The sequence below is a fragment of the Alosa pseudoharengus genome, unplaced genomic scaffold, assembly GCF_046254945.1.
Source record: "Alosa pseudoharengus isolate Yale_2024_CS ecotype anadromous, Long Island Sound unplaced genomic scaffold, YU_APseudo_1.1 YU_APseudo_1.1_scf_11, whole genome shotgun sequence".
Classification (NCBI taxonomy): Eukaryota; Metazoa; Chordata; class Actinopteri; order Clupeiformes; family Clupeidae; genus Alosa; species Alosa pseudoharengus.
In genome coordinates, this window is record NW_027468576.1 from 37,555,596 (window position 1) to 37,577,232 (window position 21,637).

Sequence of the window (21,637 nt, forward strand, 5' to 3'; positions counted from 1 at the left end):
GCAGTTGCCTTTACGTCGGCGTAAACCTTTCAAAGTTTTGTGTCTCTTATGTCTGCGTCGCTCACCACCACAAAGGTTGTTAGAACGAACTCCTACTGCTGCTCGTTGGAGATACGAAGTGTTCATTTCAAAACGTTACTGGCAGATAGACAGTTTACAATCGGATAACCCCGTAATTGTAACTGTCTGAGTTTATTTGCAAAGCTTATGTTAGCGAACTAGTATGATGCTACTACCCACAGGTTGCTTGAAGCAGCCGGCTCAACACACAGAGCGAGTTGACCAATCACAGTTATGTGCATAAAGTTAAAGCAAAAACATAGCCTACATTTTTTAAATAGTTTTCTTTGTGCATGTTGAATAACTAATGACAGCCTACTATTGTCTGCTCCACGTTTTCGTAGTCTAATTCTGCATAGAGTTAATTTAATGATGGTAATGATTTAATAATGAAATATTGCTGAGTGTTGATGAAATGGTGGCACAGGCCTATCAGTTGTACTGACTCCTTCACATTTTCATGACCTAGCCTAATTATATAGATATTGTAGTACTTTTTTATATCAGTCTTTGAAAACTGAAAAAAATGTCAATGTCAAAAAAATCATTTTCGAGAATGAGGATTAAATACTGGACATAGATTAAATATTGCTGTTTTTCCTTTGTCTCCCTCACATTTTCATCTGTTCTTACGACTAGTAAACAAAACCATATGATTTACTTAATGTTATACAAGAACAGAATAGAATTGAACAGAATTGAGTTCAGACTTGAGTTCGGTATTTTGGGTCCGGCCCTCCTCAACAGTCCCAGTTTGTCATGTGGCCCCTTGGGGAAATTAGTTGCCCACCCCTGGCCTACTGTGTACAGTGTAAACAGGAAGTTGATTGCCGAGTAGGAAGCGAATGCTGCTGAGTCACATTTGTCTTATTAGTCTATGAGCGCACGCAAAAACAGGTTTTCAGTGTCCGTGACAGACGCGTGGAAGCTTGCGGCAAGAATTCTGCATGCCTGCCACGGACACAGACATTTTTTGACTGATTTTTGTAGGCTATGCCTACTGGATTAACGTTGTGACACCACTTGCAGATCTTCCATTCGAAAGGTAAGATGATAAATCTGAAAACTGTAAACGGGTTAAACTGGGGAGACTAAAAAAGAGACTAGAGAGGTGTGGGTTTAGTTCATCACCTCGATGTCCGCTTTTCAAGGCTGCAGGTTTTCAAACTTTTTCTGTGGCATATTTTCATAACAATTGATCATATTATTATAAAATCATCAAAATTGGTAAAGAAACACATTTAATTTGGTTTTTGATTTAGAATCGTAGGCACCTCGGATTTGGTCCCTGGGCCGACCGATACGGATTTTATGACAGGATAGAAAATAGAAGGTAACTAATAGGTACATATTTTACCATAAATCATTCAAATTATTAGTTTTTTTTTTTTTAAAAGTGAAAGGAAACAGGTTATTTTGATATTGATGTTGAATTTTATGTCTATGGGGGGGGGGGGGGGCACTGTGGCTCAGCTGGCTAAAGCGAACAGAACTCCAACACACCAGTGGAGGGGCGTTGTTTCGCCCTGAAGGGACTTGTTTTCCCGATAATGACCGGCGTTATACGTTATCCTGCTTATTATACGGCTACTTACCAAAACGAAAAAATGGTTCGCAAAAAACGCTGAACTTGAATCAAACATGCTTTAGAACACAGTTCCACGCGTTCCAATTGGATGGCCATTTTAATTTTGCTACTGATGACTAAAGTTGCCCAAACATCAAAGGTAATGTGCTAACAACAACATTTCCCAGCAACAGAAAGGTGCCTTGTGTAGGCCTATCATCAACTTTGGAGGACAAATACACATCACAATTAAAGTTGTTCCAAAGTTATACCAAAAACAGGCAAACCTATAAGTGTGGGTGAGCAAGTAACCATGTGAATAAGTGAGAGGGTTGGTGTAAGAGAGGGAGCGTATTGTGTGTGTCAAGGACGTAGGTTTGCATAAGAACCATAGGGTCATGTCCATACCAATATTTTGGGATGACAAAATTGCCCTTACCGATGTTTTAGCGAATTCATTTGTATTGTTTTTGTTGTCGTACTCATTCGAACTTGTCCTCATGTACATCTCCAAGACAACCAGTTTATGTCCCAACCAAAGCAGAGAGCAAACCTACGCCCTTGGTGTGTGTGAGCAACCTACACATTACTCATCTTGCACTGGATCATCTTCCTGAATCTCAATATTCTGATCACAACAACTCTGGGCAAATTACTAAGTCAGCACCAGTCAGAAGCTACATTTATTGTTTTACACTTCCACCAAAAGTATTGGTTTTACCAATAGTATTTGGCAGTACTTTTAAGATACAAAAATACACATCTATAAAGTATTTTGATACAAAGTATGCAGCTATTTTCTTCAACCCAAAAAAAATACAAATTACAAAATACTATTTTGTATTTGAAATTGTTTTTATATACATGTATTATAAATACTTTCCATCCCTTACAATGAAATCAATAGGTGGTGGTGTTGGGTGTGTTTGAATAGCATCACCTTATACATTACACAGCGGGGAGAAAATAACAATTCTATTTCCTTATTACCCCGGCTCATCGCGATCATAGTAGAATTCTCCGAATTCTCTGGAATGGGATTTTCCAACATTCTACGGTCAAATTTGTGTAATTACTATTGAAACATATAATTACCGCTGTCAATGGCAACGGGTTTTGTGCTTCTGATTTATGACATAACTCATATCACTCCGCAAGAAGTAATTATTCTTAATTATCCATTACTTATTAGCAGCATGCTTGAGGTTGATGATAGTTAGGCACATGTGGGGAGAAGTTCACCTTGTCTAGTTATTAACAATTCTATTTCCTTATCAGCAGCATACTTGAGGTTGAAGACATTATATATCAAGTTTCTCACATACTGGAACTTCAAGATTCACAGCCTTATGATTCTCTTGTTCAGTTCTGCACTGGGCTTGAATTAGGAACCTTAGGCACAGATATTTAAAAAAAACACATATTATGTTGGCCTATTGATTATATTGGGGTGTAAGGCCCGTCTTTTGCCCAAACCTTATGCATTTCTAAAGAATGCCTTTTTGCATTCAGTTGACATGTGTGGATACCTGTGTTTCAAGTCAAGTCAAGTCAAGTCAAGTTTATTTATATAGTGCATTTCATACACAGAGGTCATTCAATGTGCTTTACATAAACAAAACCAAACAACAATAACAAAATATAGCCGCAAGCGGCAATGGCGGGCCCGAGCACCTGCGGGCCGCAACCCGTGACATGTCGGAATCCAAAAAGGCACTGACATGGTGCATTTGTGAAATGTACATGATGCCTGTGCTATTTGTTTTTTGTATTTTATTTTCTGCCACATGTACTTGCTTGGCCAGGTGGGGGCGTAATGCAAGGCAGGCCCATTGGGTGTCATCATAATCATAATATATATTAACCGGAGAAATTTCAGACCATTCATTTTAAGCAAAGAACATTTCTGATACTCTTTTTGGTTGGCCAGATGGTGGCACTATGTTAGGCATGAAAATTACACATGTGAATATCATCACAATAATGATATCCAAAATGTTTGTAAACGTTCAGATCAATCACTTAAGGCATTGTCCATTTCTGGCACATTTCCTGCCTGACCAGGTGGTGGCGCTATGCCAGGCAGGCCCATTGGGTGTCTGGATATAATCAAAATCATAATATCTATTAACCTGAAAAGTTTCAGACCATTTATTCAAAGCATAGAGCATTTCTGGCACATTCCCTGCTTGGCCAGAAGGAGGCGCTATGCTAGGCCTGTGAATTACGCATGTGAATATCATTACAATAATGATATCCAATATTTTATAAAGTTTCAGATCAATCACTTAAGGCATTGTCCATTTCTGGAACATTTCCTGCTTGGCCAGGTGGTGGCGCTATGCCAGGCAGGCCCATTGGGTGTCTGGATATCATCATAATCATGATATCTATTAACCTGAGAAGTTTCAGACCATTCATTCAATGCACTGTGATTTATGACACATTTCCTGTTTATGTGGTGAGATATTAAAATCATATCAAATACATTACAAAATTCAAAAATCCATTCACATTTTAACATCAGCGACATCTTGGCATAATGTTTGCCAAATTTCAAATGAATCTGACAAACCGTCTAGGAGGAGTATGTTCAAATTGATCATGTGAAATCAGCATAATTGCCATTCTTTCTGTTGCCAGTTGGTGGCGCTATGCCAAACATGCATTATGGGCATGTGAATATTGTCATTAACATGGTCTTTAATGACCTGTGAAATTTAAAATATTTCAAGCCATGCATGGTGAATTATGACACATTTATTGTTTGTGTGGAACGGTATTAAAATTAACAATTTCGCCATTTTGTCAAATTACAACATATCGAAAAAAAACTTCACAATTTATAATCAGGAACATCTCGGCATCATGTATACCAACTTTGACATGAATCGGATCAACCGTCTAGGAGGAGTACGTTAAAATTGATCATGTCCACAACGCACAAAATCTCAATTACCTCACTTCCTGTGGGCGTGGCTAATGGCATGTTAATACAAAAGTTGTTTGTTTTTGGGAGTTACATACACCCACCAAATTTGGTGTGTGTATCTAAAACTATATGCCAACCACAAGTCACTGTGACGTAAGGGGGCGCTATGGAGTTCCTGGGCAACGCCCGGTGCCAAGCTTTTATCCCTGTCTATTCACTGTACCACTTGATGTGTGTGCTAAATTTCATGCGTTTTCGATTATGTTAACCACCTCAAAATATTTGCCAACCACGGGATCAGTCACCTAAGGGGGCGCTAGCGAGTCCCTGGGCCACGCCCGGGGTCAAGCTCTTGTACCTAACTGCGATGCATGACACCTGACGTGTGTGCCAAATTTCAAGAGGTTTCGACCATGTTAACCACCTCAAAAACAGGAAAGCAAAAAAGTGGAATAACAATAATAATAATAAATATAGCCGCAAGCGGCAATGGCGGGCCCGAGCACCTGCGGGCCGCAACCCGTGACATGTTGGAATCCAACAAAGCACCGACGTGGTGCGTTTGTGAAATGTATATATTTGATGCGTGTGCTATTTGTTTTTGTATTTTATTTTCTGCCACATTTACTCGCTTGGCCAGGTGGGGGCGTAATGCAAGGCAGGCCCATTGGGTGTCATCATAATCATAATATATATTAACCTGAGAAATTTCAGACCATTCATTTTAAGTAAAGAACATTTCTGATACACTTTTTGGTTGGCCAAATGGTGGCGCTATGTTAGGCATGAAAATTACACATGTGAATATCATCACAATAATGATATCCAAAATGTTTGTAAACTTTCAGATCAATCACTTAAGGCATTGTCCATTTCTGGCAAATTTCCTGCTTGACCAGCTGGTGGCGCTATGCCAGGCAGGCCCATTGGGTGTCTGGATATCATCATAATCATAATATCTATTAACCTGAGAAGTTTCAGACCATTTATTCAAAGCATAGAGCATTTCTGGCACATTTCCTGCTTGGCCAGAAGGTGGCGCTATGTTAGGCCTGTGAATTACGCATGTGAATATCATCACAATAATGATATCCAATATTTTATAAAGTTTCAGATCAATCACTTAAGGCATTGTCCATTTCTGGCACATTTCCTGCTTGGCCAGGTGGTGGCGCTATGCCAGGCAGGCCCATTGGGTGTCTGGATATCATCATAATCATGATATCTATTAACCTGAGAAGTTTCAGACCATTCATTCAATGCACTGTGATTTATGACACATTTCCTGTTTATGTGGTGAGATATTAAAATCATATCAAATATATTACAACATTCAAAAATCCATTCACAATTTAACATCAGCGACATCTTGGCATAATATTTGCCAAATTTCAAATGAATCTGACAAACCATCTAGGAGGAGTATGTTCAAATTGATCATGTGACATCAGTATAATTGTCATTCTTTCTGTTGCCAGTTGGTGGCGCTATGCCAAACATGCATTATGGGCATTTGAATATTATCATTAACATGGTCTTCAATGACCTGTGAAATTTAAAACATTTCAAGCCATGCATGGTGAATTATGACACATTTATTGTTTATGTGGAAGGGTATTAAAATTAATAATTTTGCCATTTCGTCAAATTACAACATATCAAAAAAAGGCTTCACAATTTACAATCAGGAACATCTCGGCGTCATGTATACCAACTTTGACATGAATCGGATCAACCGTCTAGGAGGAGTACGTTAAAATTGATCATGTCCACAACGCACAAAATCTCAATTACCTCACTTCCTGTGGGCGTGGCTAATGGCATGTTAATACAAAAGTTGTTTGTTTTTGGGAGTTACATACACCCACCAAATTTGGTGTGTGTATCTAAAACTATATGCCAACCACAAGTCACTGTGACGTAAGGGGGCGCTATGGAGTTCCTGGGCAACGCCCGGTGCCAAGCTTTTATCCCTGTCTATTCACTGTACCACTTGATGTGTGTGCTAAATTTCATGCGTTTTCGATTATGTTAACCACCTCAAAATATATGCCAACCACGGGATCAGTCACCTAAGGAGGCGCTAGCGAGTCCCTGGGCCACGCCCGGGGTCAAGCTCTTGTACCTAACTGCGATGCATGACACCTGACGTGTGTGCCAAATTTCAAGAGGTTTCGACCATGTTAACCACCTCGAAAACAGGAAAGCAAAAAAGTGGAATAACAATAATAATAATAATAATAATAATAATAATAATAATCCTTACAAAAACAATAGGGCCTTGCGCCCTTCGGTGCTCGGGCCCTAAATATAGCCGCAAGCGGCAATGGCGGGCCCGAGCACCTGCGGGCCGCAACCCGTGACATGTCGGAATCCAACAAAGCACCGACGTGGTGCATCTGTGAAATGTACATATTTTATGCGTGTGCTATTTGTTTTCGTATTTTATTTTCTGGCACATATCCTGCTTGACCAGGTGGTGGCGCTATGCCAGGCAGGCCCATTGGGTGTCTGGATATCATCATAATCATAATATCTATTAACCTGAGAAGTTTCAGACCATTTATTCAAAGCATTGAGCATTTCTGGCACATTATCTGCTTGGCCAGATGGTGGCGCTATGCTAGGCCTGTGAATTACGCATGTGAATATCATCACAATAATGATATCCAATATTTAATAAACTTTCAGATCAATCACTTAAGGCATTGTCCATTTCTGGCACATTTCCTGCTTGACCAGGTGGTGGCGCTATGGCAGACAGGCCCATTGGGTGTCTGGATATCATCATAATCATAATATCTATTAACCTGAGAAGTTTCAGACCATTTATTCAAAGCATTGAGCATTTCTGGCACATTTCCTGCTTGGCCAGATGGTGGCGCTATGCTAGGCCTGTGAATTACGCTTGTGAATATCATCACAATAATGCTATCCAATATTTTATAAAGTTTCAGATCAATCACTTAAGGCATTTTCCATTTCTGGCACATATCTTGCTTGGCCAGGTGGTGGCGCTATGCCAGGCAGGCCCATTGGGTGTCTGGATATCATCATAATCATGATATCTATTAACCTGAAAAGTTTCAGACCATTCATTCAATGCACTGTGATTTATGACACATTTCCTGTTTATGTGGTGAGATATTAAAATCATATCAAATATATTACAACATTCAAAAATCCCTTCACAATTTAACATCAGCGACATCTTGGCATAATGTTTGCCAAATTTCAAATGAATCTGACAAACCGTCTAGGAGGAGTATGTTCAAATTGATCATGTGAAATCAGTATAATTGTCATTCTTTCTGTTGCCAGGTGGTGGCGCTATGCCAAACATGCATTATGGGCATGTGAATATTATCATTAACATGGTCTTTAATGACCTGTGAAATTTAAAACATTTCAAGCCATGCATGGTGAATTATGACACATGTATTGTTCATGTGGAAGGGTATTAAAATTAATAATTTCGCCATTTCGTCAAATTACAACATATCAAAAAAAGGCTTCACAATTTATAATCAGGAACATCTCGGCGTCATGTATACCAACTTTGACATGAATCGGATCAACCGTCTAGGAGGAGTATGTTAAAATTGATCATGCCCGCAACGCACAAAATCTCAATTACCTCACTTCCTGTGGGCGTGGCTAATGGCATGTTAATACAAAAGTTGATTGTTTTTGGGAGTTACACACACCCATCAAATTTGGTGTGTGTATCTAAAACTATATGCCAACCACAAGTCACTGTGACGTAAGGGGGCGCTATGGAGTTCCTGGGCAACGCCCGGTGCCAAGCTTTTATCCCTGTCTATTCACTGTACCACTTGATGTGTGTGCTAAATTTCATGCGTTTTCGACTATGTTAACCACCTCAAAATATTTGCCAACCACAGGATCAGTCACCTAAGGGGGCGCTAGCGAGTCCCTGGGCCACGCCCGGGGTCAAGCTCTTGTACCTAACTGCGATGCGTGATACCTGACGTGTGTGCCAAATTTCAATAGGTTTCGACCATGTTAACCACCTCAAAAACAGGAAAGCAAAAAAGTGGAATAACAATAATAATAATAATAATAATCCTTACAAAAACAATAGGGCCTTGCGCCCTTCGGGTGCTCGGGCCCTAATAATAATAATAATAATCCTTACAAAAACAATAGGGCCTTGCGCCCTTCGGTGCTCGGGCCCTAATAAAAGCATAGAAGGGCAATATAGTCAAAGAATAGTTAAAAGGTAAAGATCATAATAAAAAGGAAACATAAAACAAGGTAAAATCATTTAAAAATAAAGAATAATTAGTAAGCAAAACAAAGGCAAAAGTAGTAAAAAAAAGTAATAAAAGACAAAGTAGAATAATTATCAAGGCAGATTCAGAATTTGTTACTCGGCACAGTTAGCAGAAAGCATCTAAGAACAGTTTGGTCTTAAGTCTAGATTTAAAACTGGCTACAGTTGGGGCCTTTTTGATGTCATCCGAAAGTTGGTTCCACAGCTGAGCCGCATAGCAGCTAAAAGCTGCTTCACCATGTTTAGTTCTAACTGTAGGTTTTACTAGCAGGTTTTTCACCTGGGACCTGAGAGGACGAGAAGGTGTGTACTGCTGAAGCATGTCTGACAAGTATTTAGGTCCTGCTCCATTTACTGATTTATAAACAAGCAATAGTGCTTTAAAGTCAATTCTGTGACTTACTGGAAGCCAGTGCAAGGACTTAAGAATTGGAGTAATGTGGTCAGTTCTTTTAGTTTTTGTTAGAATCCTAGCTGCTGCATTTTGTATCACCTGAAGCTGTTTAATAGTCTTTTTAGGAAGGCCTGTGAACAGTCCATTGCAGTAATCAACCCTGCTGGAGATAAATGCATGAATGAGTTTTTCTAAGTCATATTTTGACATCAGCCCTGATTTACCATCAGGTGGTAAAAAGCTGATTTAGTTATCGCTTTCATGTGGCTGTTGACATTTAGATCACCGTCAATTAATACACCAAGATTTTTAACAGTATCCTTTGCCTTCAACCCTTTTGTGCCAAGGAGAGTGGCAACCCTAAGTCTTCCCTCATTTTTACCAAATATAATTACTTCAGTTTTTTCTTTGTTCAGCTGAAGAAAATTTTGAGACATCCAGGTGTTGATTTGTTCTATACACTGACACATAGATTCAAGAGGACCATAGTCGTTTGGTGATAGAGCTAAATAAATTTGTGTGTCATCTGCATAGCTATGATATGAAATCAAATTATTTTGAATGATTTGTCCAAGTGGGAGCATATAGAGGTTGAATAATAGTGGCCCCAAGATTGACCCCTGGGGAACACCACAGGTCAAGGACGTTGGTGTTGAGGTACAGTTTCCGATGGCAACAAAGAAGCTCCTTTCTTGTAGATATGATTTTATCCAGCTGATAACTATGCCTGTAAATCCAACCCAGTGTTCTAGTCTGTGTAGTAAAATATTGTGATCAACAGTGTCAAATGCTGCACTAAGGTCCAGTAGCACTAGGACTGATGTTTTACCTGAATCTGTGTTGAGGCGTATGTCATTGGAAACTTTAATGAGAGCTGTTTCAGTGCTGTGATTAGTAATGAAAGTAATCAAAATACCCATTTGATGTTAGGAAGGTGGTTAATTGATTAAAGACTACTTTTTCAATAATTTTGCCAATAAAAGGTAGATTGGATATGGGCCTGTAATTGTTTAGCATGGAGGCATCCAGGTTATTCTTCTTGAGAAGTGGCTTTACAACAGCTGTTTTCAGTGACTTAGGAAAAGTGCCAGACAGCAGTGATACATTTACAATTTGAAGGACATCCGCCGCTATGAGGTGAAAAACAGTTTTGAAGAAATTGGTAGGCAGAGTGTCTAAGACACATGTGGAAGAGCTGAGATTCTGTACCGTTTTTTCAAGTGTTTCGTAGTCTATCAAGCTGAACTCTGACATCAAGTTTAGTTTCCCTCTGTTTGTTGCTGGAAGTTCAGGTTGTTGAATTTGTAATTGAGCAGATATGTCAATTTTACCTTTAAAAAAAGATGAAAACTCATTGCATTTATTAGTTGAGAGAAGTTCAGGCGCTAATTGTGAGGGGGGATTTGTTAACTTATCAACAGTTGAAAATAGAATACGAGTGTTATTTGAACTTCTATTGATAATGTTAGAAAAGAAAGACTGTCTTGCTTTGCATATTTCAGAGTTATATGTGCGGAGCATCTCTTTATGGATTTCATAGTGGATCTGAAGTTTGTATTTACGCCATTTTCTTTCAGTCTTCCTACACTCTCTTTTTAGAAGTTTAACTGCTGGATTTTGCCTCCATGGTGCTTTCTGTTTGTCCTTAACTTTCTTGAATTGTAATGGAGCAATGTCATCCATAATGTTTGCCATTTTTGCATTAAAGTGATCAAATAAGTCTTCAGAGTCTGACAGTTGACTTGACTTTAGTGAAAGTGCTTGCTCAAAGAGAGCACTTGTCTGATCATTTATGATTCTCCTTTTTACCATCATAGCTGTGTTTTGAGTGTGTGGGGACATAGACACATCAAAGAACACGCAGAAATGATCAGATAAGGCCAGGTCTTTAACAGCTGTAGAGACATCGAGACCCTTTGTGATAACAAGGTCGAGGGTATGGCCGAGAGAGTGTGTTGGCCCCTGTACATGCTGTGTTAGGGAGAAAGTATCGATTAGTGCAATGAATTCCTTGGCATAATTGTTTTCAGGATTATCCACATGCAAGTTTAGATCCCCTGATATAATAAGACAGTCAAACTCTATGCAAACAACTGATAGCAGTTCACCTAGTTCTTCAAGAAAAACTTTAGCTGAATGTTTTGGAGGCCTGTAAATTGTCAGTAATAAAATCTGAGGAGAAGACTTAATGCATGCACACAGATATTCAAATGAAGTAAAGTCACCGAATGACGACTGATTGCACTGAAAAGACGTCTTGAAAATTGTAGCTATCCCCCCACCTCTTTTATTTGCTCTGGTAGCACTCAAAAAACTGAAATTTTGGGGAGCTGATTCGATGAGAGTAGCAGCACTGTTTGCTTGATCTAACCATGTCTCAGTTAAAAGTAAAAAATCAAGATGTTTGATCTGTATTGTCTTAGCTGGCCATGGCCAAAGATCCCCAACACCCGCTCATGCATAAAGTGACCATTTGCTCCTTGTTCTGGGCCCTCTACTGAGACATAACTCAGTCCTGGGCCTACTTGATGTCTTTTGGTGAGATAGGCCAACCTCATTATCATACAGTATTGCTCTGTAAATATGTGTTGTGAATAATACATTTATGTTTGGTCTTGAATTAATACTTGTAATGTGGGCAACAGTCTGATTATGGTTTTGGTAGAATTGAATGTATCTGTGCATAGTTGTAGATTAAGAATTAAACTGTAGCATAAAGTTATGATATCCACCTGGGCCACACCCATCCACCTCAGACAACAAAGGCTCTGATGAGTCGGGGGTGGCCCAAGAGAATGATAAAGGTGGAGGCTCTGATGAGTCGGGGGTGGCCCAAGTGAATGATAAAAGTGGAGGCTCTGATGAGTCGGGGGTGGCCCAAGTGAATGATAAAGGTGGAGGCTCTGATGAGTCGGGGGTGGCCCAAGTGAATGATAAAGGTGGAGGCTCTGATGAGTCGGGGGTGGCCCAAGTGAATGATAAAGGTGGAGGCTCTGATGAGTCGGGGGTGGCCCAAGTGAATGATAAAGGTGGAGGCTCTGATGAGTCGGGGGTGGCCCAAGTGAATGATAAAGGTGGAGGCTCTGATGAGTCGGGGGTGGCCCAAGTGAATGATAAAGGTGGAGGCTCTGATGAGTCGGGGGTGGCCCAAGTGAATGATAAAGGTGGAGGCTCTGATGAGTCGGGGGTGGCCCAAGTGAATGATAAAGGTGGAGGCTATGATGAGTCGGGGGTGGCCCAAGTGAATGATAAAGGTGGAGGCTCTGATGAGTCGGGGGTGGCCCAAGTGAATGATAAAGGTGGAGGCTCTGGTGAGTCGGGGGTGGCCCAAGTGAATGATAAAGGTGGAGGCTCTGGTGAGTCGGGGGTGGCCCAAGTGAATGATAAAGGTGGAGGCTCTGATGAGTCGGGGGTGGCCCAAGTGAATGATAAAGGTGGAGGCTCTGGTCCTCCAGGGCTCTTCTGTCTTCTTTCCCATCTTGGGGCTTCTTTTCCCATCTTCTCTTCTTTTCCACCTTGGACCTCTTCTCTGGGTCTCTCTCTTTTCCCCCTCTCTCTCTCTGTCTCCCTTTGTCTTTCTCTCTCTCTCTCTCTCTTTCTCTCTCCCCTTTTCTCTATCTCTGGGTTTGTATTGTTTTATCTGGTGTATCAGTTATCTCTAACTTGTCAAGTTTACCTCTGTGAATTGGTTAAGTTTCCTTTGTTACCATTTGCTACTTTGTTACAGTAGACTATGTGAGTTTACTTGTACATTCAACTGAAGTGATATGGGTTACATTTACCTTTTAAGACTTAATGCCTATTAAATTGTTCATTTGCCTACCAATCGGATAACTTCAATTCTCGTAGTGTGCCATGCCATTCTCCTCCATAGCTGATAAACTAGTGACTTGGTAATTGATTGGTGATACAAATTATTAATCAAATGGAGTCAGATTAACGAGTATGTAATAACATCATTGCCATTTAACTCTTCACCCTACTTGTCCACACAAGCTCCTTCAAGTGAGGATATAGCTCGACGTCTATATGTTTCCGAGGCAATATATTTATATATATATATATATATATATATCATTTTCGAGCGTTCTTACAGTGGTTAATTGAAAGTTCTGTTAGTCAAGGTCAATTTTCCAAAAAACAGAACCCTGAAGGCATTTTGTGTTAATTTACGGCATATATGATTTTAAGGGGTATTGAGGGGTGCTGAATTCAAATTTGCTATATACCAAGCTCAAGAATGTCTCATAATGGCTCGACATTGAGAAATCCAATATGGCCACCACCACCAGGCTGAAATGTATTTAGCACTTATCTTTTTGTCTAAACAAGATAGAAACCTGAATGAAATGTGCTTTTATAGGTTTCTGTGTGTTGGAAATCCAATGCCATATTCAGATTTGAGATGCTTTGTATGTTGGCGCTCTGAGTGAGGGACATAGGTAGAGGGACCCTTTCAGGGGCCAGTGTGGCTAGAGGGAAGGGGAGGTCTGTGGTTTTTTAAAAACTTTTTTTTTGTGGGGGTGGTCCAAGAGACACCAAGCTACATGTGTAGGCAGTGAATAGCACAGGCTATCACAGTGTGGGGCAGTGAAGAGCACAGGCTATCACAGTGTGGGGCATATAGAGAGCACAGGCTATCACAGTGTGGGGCAGGGAGGGAGAGCACAGGCTATCACAGTGTGGGGCAGTGAAGAGCACAGGCTATCACAGTGTGGGGCAGTGAAGAGCACAGGCTATCACAGTGTGGGGCAGGGAGTAGCACAGGCTATTACAGTGTATACAGTATCCTCTAGAATTATTGGCACCTCTGCTAAAGTTGACTAAAAAGAGGAATATAAAATCATCTTTTGGAAATTGATCTTAATGCCTTAAGTAAAAAAATTAGGAAATATCCAACCTTTAACCTTTAGAACCCTAAGCTGTTTTTAGGGCATTTTCACTACCCTTATTCATAAGGATTTATTCTGGTCATTGTGGTCAAGTGCCACACACACATATTATATATTGTTTTTTTTTCCAGCAGAGTCTAGGCTATCCAGATCTGCCATAATTTCATGTATTAGTACTAGCATTGATTTTATTTTGATTTTTAAAGAATTAAAATATAAAAAGCGTATTATAAAAATTCTTATATTTTGACATGTATCTCACCACAGCAAGCTCATAGCTCTACATGCATTTTATGTGTGTGTAGGGCAGACTGTCTTGAACTCGGCAATATCATTGCCATGGTGGAAGGATTCTCTGGGGCTGAGCAATTTACAGACATATGTGGTGTGCGCCTTACAGAAATAAATGCCATTTTTTTTATTTAGTGATTATAAATGACCTTTCTGCGCTCCATATCTGTTACACGAACTGATCTGACCTGACTTGACCCGAGTTTACGTGTTAGCCTGTGTGTGCCTATGGTGTCTGCACTCATGATTCTCTACAACTTTTTACTGCATTGCCATGAACAAAGTAAAGGCAAAAAAGGTGTTTCTTTGTCGAACAAATTGGGATGTAATGTGAGCCTTGAATTGGATGCCATGCAGGAATTTGCTAGGATCTCCAAACCGGATTATGAACATTCTTTGCCATAGAGAAACACACAATAGCGTTGGATTATAGACAAAAAAGAGGTAAGTCGAGCTATATGAAGTTATTATTTTGCGGTCACTTCGTCTGTTTTATAACCCAGAAGGATGTAATTGGTATCAAATGATAGCTCTGTGTCTCTATCCGATCACGGGTCCGCGAGTAATCCAAACGAGAGTAATGGGTGTGCAGCGTTGGTTTTTGTACATGACGTTATTATTTTGCAGTCACTTCGTCTGTTTTTATAAGCCAGAAGGATCGATATACATGGTACCAATGAATAGCCCTGTGTCTCCTCTTTCATCTGATATGCTTGCCATACCTATGCGATCATTTTTATTTTTAAAGGCCAGTTATTTCATGGATCCAGGATACTATGCACCCTGATAAAGTTCACTTGGCCTTTAGAATTTAAATAGCCCCACATCATCACATACCCTTCACCATACCTAGAGATTAGCATGGTTTTATTTCAGTTAGCCTATTAGCTGGTTTGATTGCATGATCCCCCCCCCCCCATCATCACGGCAGATCAGGTCAGAGGACAGCTGATGAAACTTCGACCTAGGAAGGCTGCCGGGCCTGACAGACTGTGTCCAAGGCTGCTCAAGGCCTGTGCTGCTGAACTGGGGGAGCCACTGAAGCACATCTTCAACCTGAGTCTCCGTCTTGGACGATCTTAAAAACGAGAAGTGAGCTTAATGACTACAGGCCTGTCGCTCTAACATCACACGTGATGAAGACAATGGAGCGACTGGTCTTGTGCATACTGATGGTAATTTTGATATCATAGATTTAATAGAGACCCAGTCAGACCAATAGTATGAAAAATCAGGAACAGAGTTTATTTACAATGATGCGCATCAGCATGACTTCACCTAAAGATCCATCAGCTGCTCTAACTAGACAAGGAAATAGTTAGGGTTTAAGTATCCTTCCAGGCTTACGGGAGATGGCGTTGGTCATCCCATCTCACGTGGACTACACTGAATCAGACTCTGATTAGTGGCAACCTGGCAATCCGGAGCAGATAGCTACTGACGCAGCCATGCAGAACAGTGAAACACTGCAAAGTCATAATATTCCTGCTTATCTCTAAATACATAGTCACACACAGATATACACAGGGACAGTACAGATATCATACAAACCACATACTGGAATATTGGACATAATGCAGAACATTAAACCATATATTGGAATATTGGACATAATGTTCTATTCCACTTTCTCTCAATACTCAGACCCCAGGTACGCCATGCACTAAACTCGCTACAGTTTGCATACCAGGAGAAAGTGCTCTAAGTGCATGTTGTGTGTGATGTCTGTATGCTACTGAGACCTTGAATTTCCCCTTGGGGATCAATAAAGTATCTATCTGGCATCCAGGCTAAGTTATCTTAGTTGTGTCTTATTTGTCTTGTGTCCCTACCACTGTGAAGGAAATGAGAAGAGTCACAGATACCTAGATAGAAAAAGAGAGAGAGAGATGGATGGATGGATGGATGGATGGATAGATAGATAGATAGGGCTTCGGGCTTGGAACCGGAGGGCTGCCGGTTCGATCACCGACCAGTAGGCGCGGCTGAAGTGCCCCTGAGCAAGGCACCTAACCCCTCACTGCTCCCCGAGCGCCGCTGTAGCAGGCAGCTCACTGCATCGGGATTAGTGTGTGCTTCACCTCACTGTGTGTTCACTGTGTGCTGAGTGTGTTTCACTAATTCACGGATTGGGATAAATGCAGAGACCAAATTTCCTTCACGGTATCAAAAGAGAATATATACTTATACTTAAATAGATAGATAGAGAAAGAGATCATCTGATTTTCATGATCTTTTGTTATTTTCTTCTGTCTTCTATTTCATGTTTACGTGTTTACTGTTTTGTTTGTTATGTCTATGTGTCTGAATATTTATGTTTCGATAAGATGTGCTTATGTGGTTAATAAAGTTCACTTTACCTTGAGGGATGATAAAGTTCACTTGACCTTGAGGGATAATAAAGTTCACTTTGACCTTGACCTTGATTTTGTGTGTGTCAGGGTCAGAGCCGGACAGTAACGGAGTACATTTACTTGAGTACAGTACTTGAGTACAATTTTGAGGGATCTGTACTTTACTCGAGTATCATTTTTGGGGGGTGCTCATGACTTTACTCAAGTACATTTGAGAGGCAAATATTGTACTCTTTACTCCACTACATTTCTATCCATAACCGTGAGTACCAGTTACTTCTTCTAAAAAAAAAGGAAAAAAAGAAAAATCTCGGAACCCCTCAATTTGTTGTTTCCCTCTCAAACGTGATTGGATTGTGCAGGCGCCACTGATTGGGACAGCCTATCAGCAATCACCTTCAGCTTTCCGCCAAAGTCAACTCCATGGTCAGATTTAGATAAGAGACGAAACCATGGACGAAACAATGGATGAAGACGCAGCAGGTCCATCCCGGGAATGTGCCAACCTGTGGCCCCACCTCGCCAGACTATTTCAATTTTCTGAACAAGTTAATGATAGTTTTCGCTTCAAGTGTTTCAATTACAAAATAGAATTTTGTATTTGAAATACGTATTTTAAATACATGTATTAGAAATACTGCCCATCCCTGGTAACATGGTAAAAAGATGAAAATGACTTGATTTTACTTCCAAATCATTTTACATTCTCCAAGGTATTAACATTAACATTTTTCATAACTCCATGTAGGACGTTTCTGTACATAAATGTAAGCACTGTGGCAGTAGTAATGCAATATTTAGAAAATGTAGGCAACTCTTGTACTCTTGATACTCAAGTACTTTTAAAAACAAGTACTTCAGTACTTTTACTTAAGTAAACATCTGACTTGTACTTTTACTTGTACTTGAGTACAATTTAGCAAAGGGTATCTGTACTTTTACTCAAGTAATGAAGCTGTGTACTCTGTCCGCCTCTGGTCAGGGTGAAGATGACTCACTGTAATCTGACCATCACGGAGGAGGTGCAGGTGTTCCAGATTGTGACGGCCATCCCCACGTTCGTCCTCGGTGTCCTGGTCAACGCTGCGGTACTGGTGCTCTTCTGCCGGCAGTGGCGGAACTGCAGCGACATGATGGTGTACCTGACCAACCTGGCGCTGGCCGACAGCTGCGTCCTGGTCTCGCTGCCCTTCAGGATGTACTCGTACCACAACCCCTGGCCCTTCTCTGTCAGCTCCTGCCTGGTCTTCGTCTCCACCTACTTCGTCAACATGTACGTCAGCATCTTCACCACTGTGGCCATCAGCGTTGTCCGCTACGTGGCCGTTAAGTACCCCTTCAGGGCGCGGGCGGTTATGTCCCCCTGGAAGGCGCTGGTGGTATGTGTGGGCATCTGGGTGGTCATCGGCTCCCTGAGCGCCACGTTCCACTCGGTAGACGCTCCGCCAGCGAACTCGTCCAGTTTCAGATGCTTCCAGAAGAACTCAGAGGAGCCGCTGCCCCTCTCCTTCATCCTGACGCTGGGCACAGTGGGCTACGCGCTGCCGTTCGTCATCATCACATACTGCTCGGTGACGGTGATCCGCACCCTCGCCAGGAGGATGGACCACGGCGGTGCACAGATGGGCCAGTCAGTGCGCATCATCATCGCTAGCCTCGCCATCTTCATCGTCTGCTTCTCGCCGCTCCACTTCGGCTACCTGCTCAAGTTCCTGAGCGAGACCTACTCACACGACTGTGGTCTGCAGCAGGCTGCCCACTCGTTTGTCCACGTGGCCAACAGCCTGGCGTCCACCAACTGCTTCCTGGACGCCTTCATCTACTACTTCCTGGCCCGTGGCTGGGGGTCTCTGAAGGACGCATGCTGCGGCACCCAGCACGAGGAGAGGGTCAACGCTGTGACCTTCCACAATCAACACGATCAAGCTCTGATTTGATCAAATATGTTCACAAACTTATATTTCACAAACGTATATTTTAATTGTCAGGCTTCCCGGGCAAAGCGAGGGATGGCTCTAGTTAATCACTAATGACAAATTTAAGGATTCCATGTCTGTGAAATAAATCAACCAATTGTACCAACTAACCTTAAATTGGACCCCATCGTACGCCGGCGACCCGGGTTCGATTCCCGCTCCGTGGTCCTTTTCGGATCCCACCCCTGCTCTCTCTCCCATTCGCTTCCTGTCACTCTCTACTGTCCTATCATTAAAGGCATAAAAAGACCAAAAAAACATACTTAAAACAAAAAAAACATTCATTTTTTGTGCATTTTTTCTCATTTACATTCTTCAGCCAAAATTAGCAAATGCTCAAATTTCATGTAATCATTCAAATCATACCATACCATCACATTTTATTGGTGTTATGGATGTTACAAAAACGGTAATTTTCCATGGAATTGCCCTACAGGCAACCGATACCCACTTCTGTTGATCTCTACAGCTTTTGATCTCCAGGTGCTACCATGTTTTAGAAGTTGGACCTTCGCAATACTTATCACCTCATCCACATCAGAGAAGGTGGATGTTGGATGGAAACCAGCTTTCAACATCCCCTCTGAGCACTATGAATATCAAGTGATACCTTTTGGACTCACCAATGCACTGATAAATGATGCTTTGCATGATATGATAAATTATTTTGTTATCTGAATGACATATTTTCTATATTTCTGATATGTTGCTGATTGGATCATAAACGGCCACAGCAATGAAGAAAAGTGAAAGTGATTGATATGACTGACTGACTATTATTGTGTTACATGCTCCAAATGTAAAGCACTTTGAGCTGCATTCTGTGTATGAAAGGTGCTATACAAATAAAGCTTATCATTGTTATTATTATTTAGATTTGTCCAATTAACTTCATGAGCATTGCTGATGTGTGTGTCAGGTACTACAGAGGCTTTTAAAGAATCACCTTTTTGTTTAGCCAGAGAAGTGCGAGTTTCATGTCACCGAAGTGTCATTTCTGGGTCAGCAATTCCTTGGGTGTGTGGACTTCTACCGGAGGTTCATTAAAGGTTTTAGTTCAGTAGCTGCTCCTATCACTGCCCTCACAAAGAAAAATGGATCACCTTTTGGGTGGACTCCTGAGTCATACCAGGCTTTCCGAAGTCTCAAGGAGTGCTTCTCTTCAGCTCCTATTCAAACCTGTGTCAGCATCCTCAAGGGATGCTCCTACTGCTCCCAACTCCCAGTCAGCCCTAGTCACACCTGTCCATGGATTTTGTCACGGGCCTACATCTCAGAAGGTAACACTGTCATTTTAGTTATTGCTGACAGGTTCTCTAAAGCCTGTCGATTAATTCCACTGCCTAAATTACTTTATGCGCTTGAGACTGCAAAATGTTTTTTTCTCCGTGTTTTCAAATGTTTGGCCTGGTGCAGGACATTGTCTCTGACCGAGGTCCCCAGTTCTCCTCCCATGTACGGCGAGCCATCTGTCGACTCATCGGGGCTACTGCCAGCTTGTCCAATGGCCAGACAGAAAGGGTTAACCAGGAGATGGAGGCCTCCCTTCAGAGCTTGGTTGCTAACAACCATTTCTTCTTAGAGATCCAAGTTGCCATGGGCGGAGTATGCTCACAATTTGCCTTATTCACACGGCGGCCATTACGAGGCTAAGGGGTACACTTGCCATTTAACCTCAGTCCATCAGATGGTGGTGGTAATGCACTCCGTTTGCAAACTGCCAAAAAAAAGCTCACCGAAAAAGAAGGGTTCACTGGCCTGTTCTTCTTCTTCAGTGAGTTGTTGACAATACCCTGATCAGAGACTTTTACCAACAGCATCCTGATCGTCCTGGGAACGCTGTTCTGTTACAATTTCTGGACTTTTGCTGTTTACCTCTAGATGTCACCAAATCTCATTTTCTCTTTGCTGTGTTTTTTTCAATTGTACAGGAGGGAGGGGTGGGAGTAGCAAGCTAGCTCTCTGTTTTGTTTGAATGTCAACAGAAGTGACGTTACCCCGCCATCGCTGATACAACCTTTAACTGACCTCTTTGGATTGACCTGTGGATTTGTTGGCCTTACCTGGATTGTTCTTGTTACCAACTCTGTCTTTTGATCCTGACATTTTGCGTTACCCTTTGAGTACTACATGTTAAGCACAAAATATTTGCTCAGTAATCCATGATAAACAAACGTACTTTTCACGTAAATTTCACGTTTTTGCATAATTCGACAGTATACAGTCTACACTTTCATATCTGTGAAATTTCACAGATAGACATATGTTTTGATAGCCTCATGAGACCATCCTGATCTCGTGAGCTTCAGGGTTTCACTCGCAGATCAGTCTGGCAACTTTTCGTTAAAGAGAATTTGGAGCAGTTCACCAAACGAACGTCCAATCAGCGTTGGCTTTGAGGCGGGTTGAGGTGTGACGCAATGAACAACATGACGGCATCCACAGATGAGATGAGCATAGCTATCGCGCAAGTTTTATTCAAATTAGAAAGTATTCCTGGGTAAGCTGTGAAGCTATGAGTCTCAGCCATGCAGCTGGGAGGAATGAACGACACAGACATCCTCCACGGCCGATTCCAGTTCATAATGGAGGAATATACTTTCTTAAGAAGTGTAGGGCCTACCGTGAACACTTGATGGGAATTGTCGTTGATTAGGTTCGTGTCACATACAAATGGTAAGTTAAAACATCTTAACGTTAGTTACGTTACCTAACTTAATTGTATGTTAAACGAAGGCATTAGAAGAACACTTCATCTAATTGGTTGATTTGGCCCGTCGATAACCAACAAAGGTGGTGATAGACAGATGGTTTATCCAATCAGCTAACAAGTATTTCCGCCCATTCACAAAAGTTCTTCAATGAAAAGTTCCC

The 21,637-nt window shown here is 41.3% G+C and overlaps 1 protein-coding gene across 1 annotated transcript; it reads left to right on the forward strand.

Annotated features, from left to right (window-relative positions):
- Positions 1 to 929: 929 nt before the first annotated feature.
- LOC143116508 (G-protein coupled receptor 35-like) lies at positions 930 to 19,633 on the forward strand. Its single transcript, XM_076277696.1, has 2 exons — positions 930 to 1,105; positions 17,770 to 19,633. The coding sequence occupies exon 2, from the start codon at positions 17,777 to 17,779 to the stop codon at positions 18,722 to 18,724; it is 948 nt and encodes a 315-aa protein (XP_076133811.1). The 5' UTR covers positions 930 to 1,105; positions 17,770 to 17,776; the 3' UTR covers positions 18,725 to 19,633.
- The last annotated feature ends 2,004 nt before the right edge of the window (positions 19,634 to 21,637 follow it).